Source organism: Palaemon carinicauda, chromosome 39 (assembly GCF_036898095.1).
Source record: "Palaemon carinicauda isolate YSFRI2023 chromosome 39, ASM3689809v2, whole genome shotgun sequence".
Taxonomy (NCBI): domain Eukaryota; kingdom Metazoa; phylum Arthropoda; class Malacostraca; order Decapoda; family Palaemonidae; genus Palaemon; species Palaemon carinicauda.
Window position 1 is genome coordinate 16,297,548 of NC_090763.1, and position 1,475 is coordinate 16,299,022.

Genomic DNA, 1,475 nt, shown 5'->3' on the forward strand with positions numbered 1-1,475 from the left:
CAACTAGGGTTGTAGCTTAGCAAGTAATAATAACAACAACAACAACAACAACAATAATAATAATAATAATAATAATAATAATAATGTAAGTTACAGGGAAAAGCCCAAAATCCGTAAGATATGCATCTTAACATTTACAGAAAACTGAAGCCTGCTTCCTTTTTGCAATTTTCTCGAAACCACGACCGAAGTTTCCTCAAAGCTTATTTCGAATATATACGTCTTCTTCTCTTCGTATTCATCACAGATTTTTCCTTTGAGTTTAAGGTCTGGAAATGATGTCCTTCCTTTCATGAAAACCACGACAGATTTTTTCTTTACTTCAAAATATTATTATTATTATTATTATTATTATTAGCTTAGCTAAGAACCTAGCTGGAAAAGCAGAATGCTATAAACCCAATAAGAGCTGCATCATGGAAAGTAGCCCAGTCAGGAAAGGAAACAAATAAATAGATAGAAAACTGTGCCCGAGTGTACCCTCAAGCAAGAAAACGCTAATCCAAGACAGTGGAAGTCCACAAAACAGAGGCCATGGCACTACCCAGGACTGGAGAACAATGGTTTGATTTTGGAGTGTCCTTCTAGAAGAGGTGCTTACCATGGCTAGAGTCTCTTCTATCCTTACCAAGAGGAAAGTAGCCAATGAACAATTACAGTGCAGTAGTTATCCCCTTGAATGAAGAAGAATTTTTCAGTCATCTTGGTGTTATCAGCTATACGAGGGCAGATGGTATTGTATAAAGAATAGGCCAGACTATTCAAAAAATGAGCCGTAACTCGAGAGGCACCCGATGTATTAATATCTGGAAATATAAGAAGTTGAGACACTATTTGCCCTTTCTGAGTGAGGATACCTTTGCATGGTGAAAGGGTTTGTGTAACGCCATGATCAGCAAAGCTGTAGCCTACTAGTCAGGGCCATCCGTACTAGGTTGGTTTGTTATGAGTGATCAGACAACAATTTTCCACCATCACCAATCCGCCGTTGGGCAGCGCGGTGATGAAAACTGGCCAAACCCAGGCCATGAATACATGTCTGAGGCCTTTATCCTGCAGGGGATTAGGAACGGCAGCATTTGTTGAATACTATTTGATAAAATAGAGAAGACGCACTAAAATCATTTGGTATCTTATTGCTTGGTTTCCAAATTGTGTTCCTCTTCAATAGAGACCCACCATTGAGAGGTCTCGAAACCACGTTCTCCGTCGACACAAAACGACAATGACTTAAGAAGGTTTTCTTTCCATAATGGTCTCTAAATATTTATTGCAACAGTGGTTTTAAAAACGTAACCTCTCTCTATTTTTCGAAACCATGGTGTCAGACAGTAGTGAAACCGACGTTTTCTGCATTGTGGTCTCTAAATATTCGTTGCAACAGTGGTCTTAAAAACGTGACCTACCTCTATTTTTCGAAACCATGTGCCAAGGAAGCAGTGAAACCGACGTTTTCTGCATCGTGGTCTCAAAAA

At 39.1% G+C, this 1,475-nt stretch overlaps 1 protein-coding gene across 1 annotated transcript in view; it reads left to right on the forward strand.

Moving 5' to 3' along the window:
- LOC137631262 (collagen alpha-1(III) chain-like) overlaps positions 1–1,234 on the forward strand; it is a 15,754-nt gene extending 14,520 nt beyond the window's left edge. Inside the window, exon 3 of the mRNA XM_068363045.1 lies at positions 1,172–1,234. Within this exon, the coding sequence (XP_068219146.1) occupies positions 1,172–1,234 (63 nt within the window). The remainder of the gene's footprint in view (positions 1–1,171) is intronic.
- Positions 1,235–1,475: the final 241 nt, after the last annotated feature.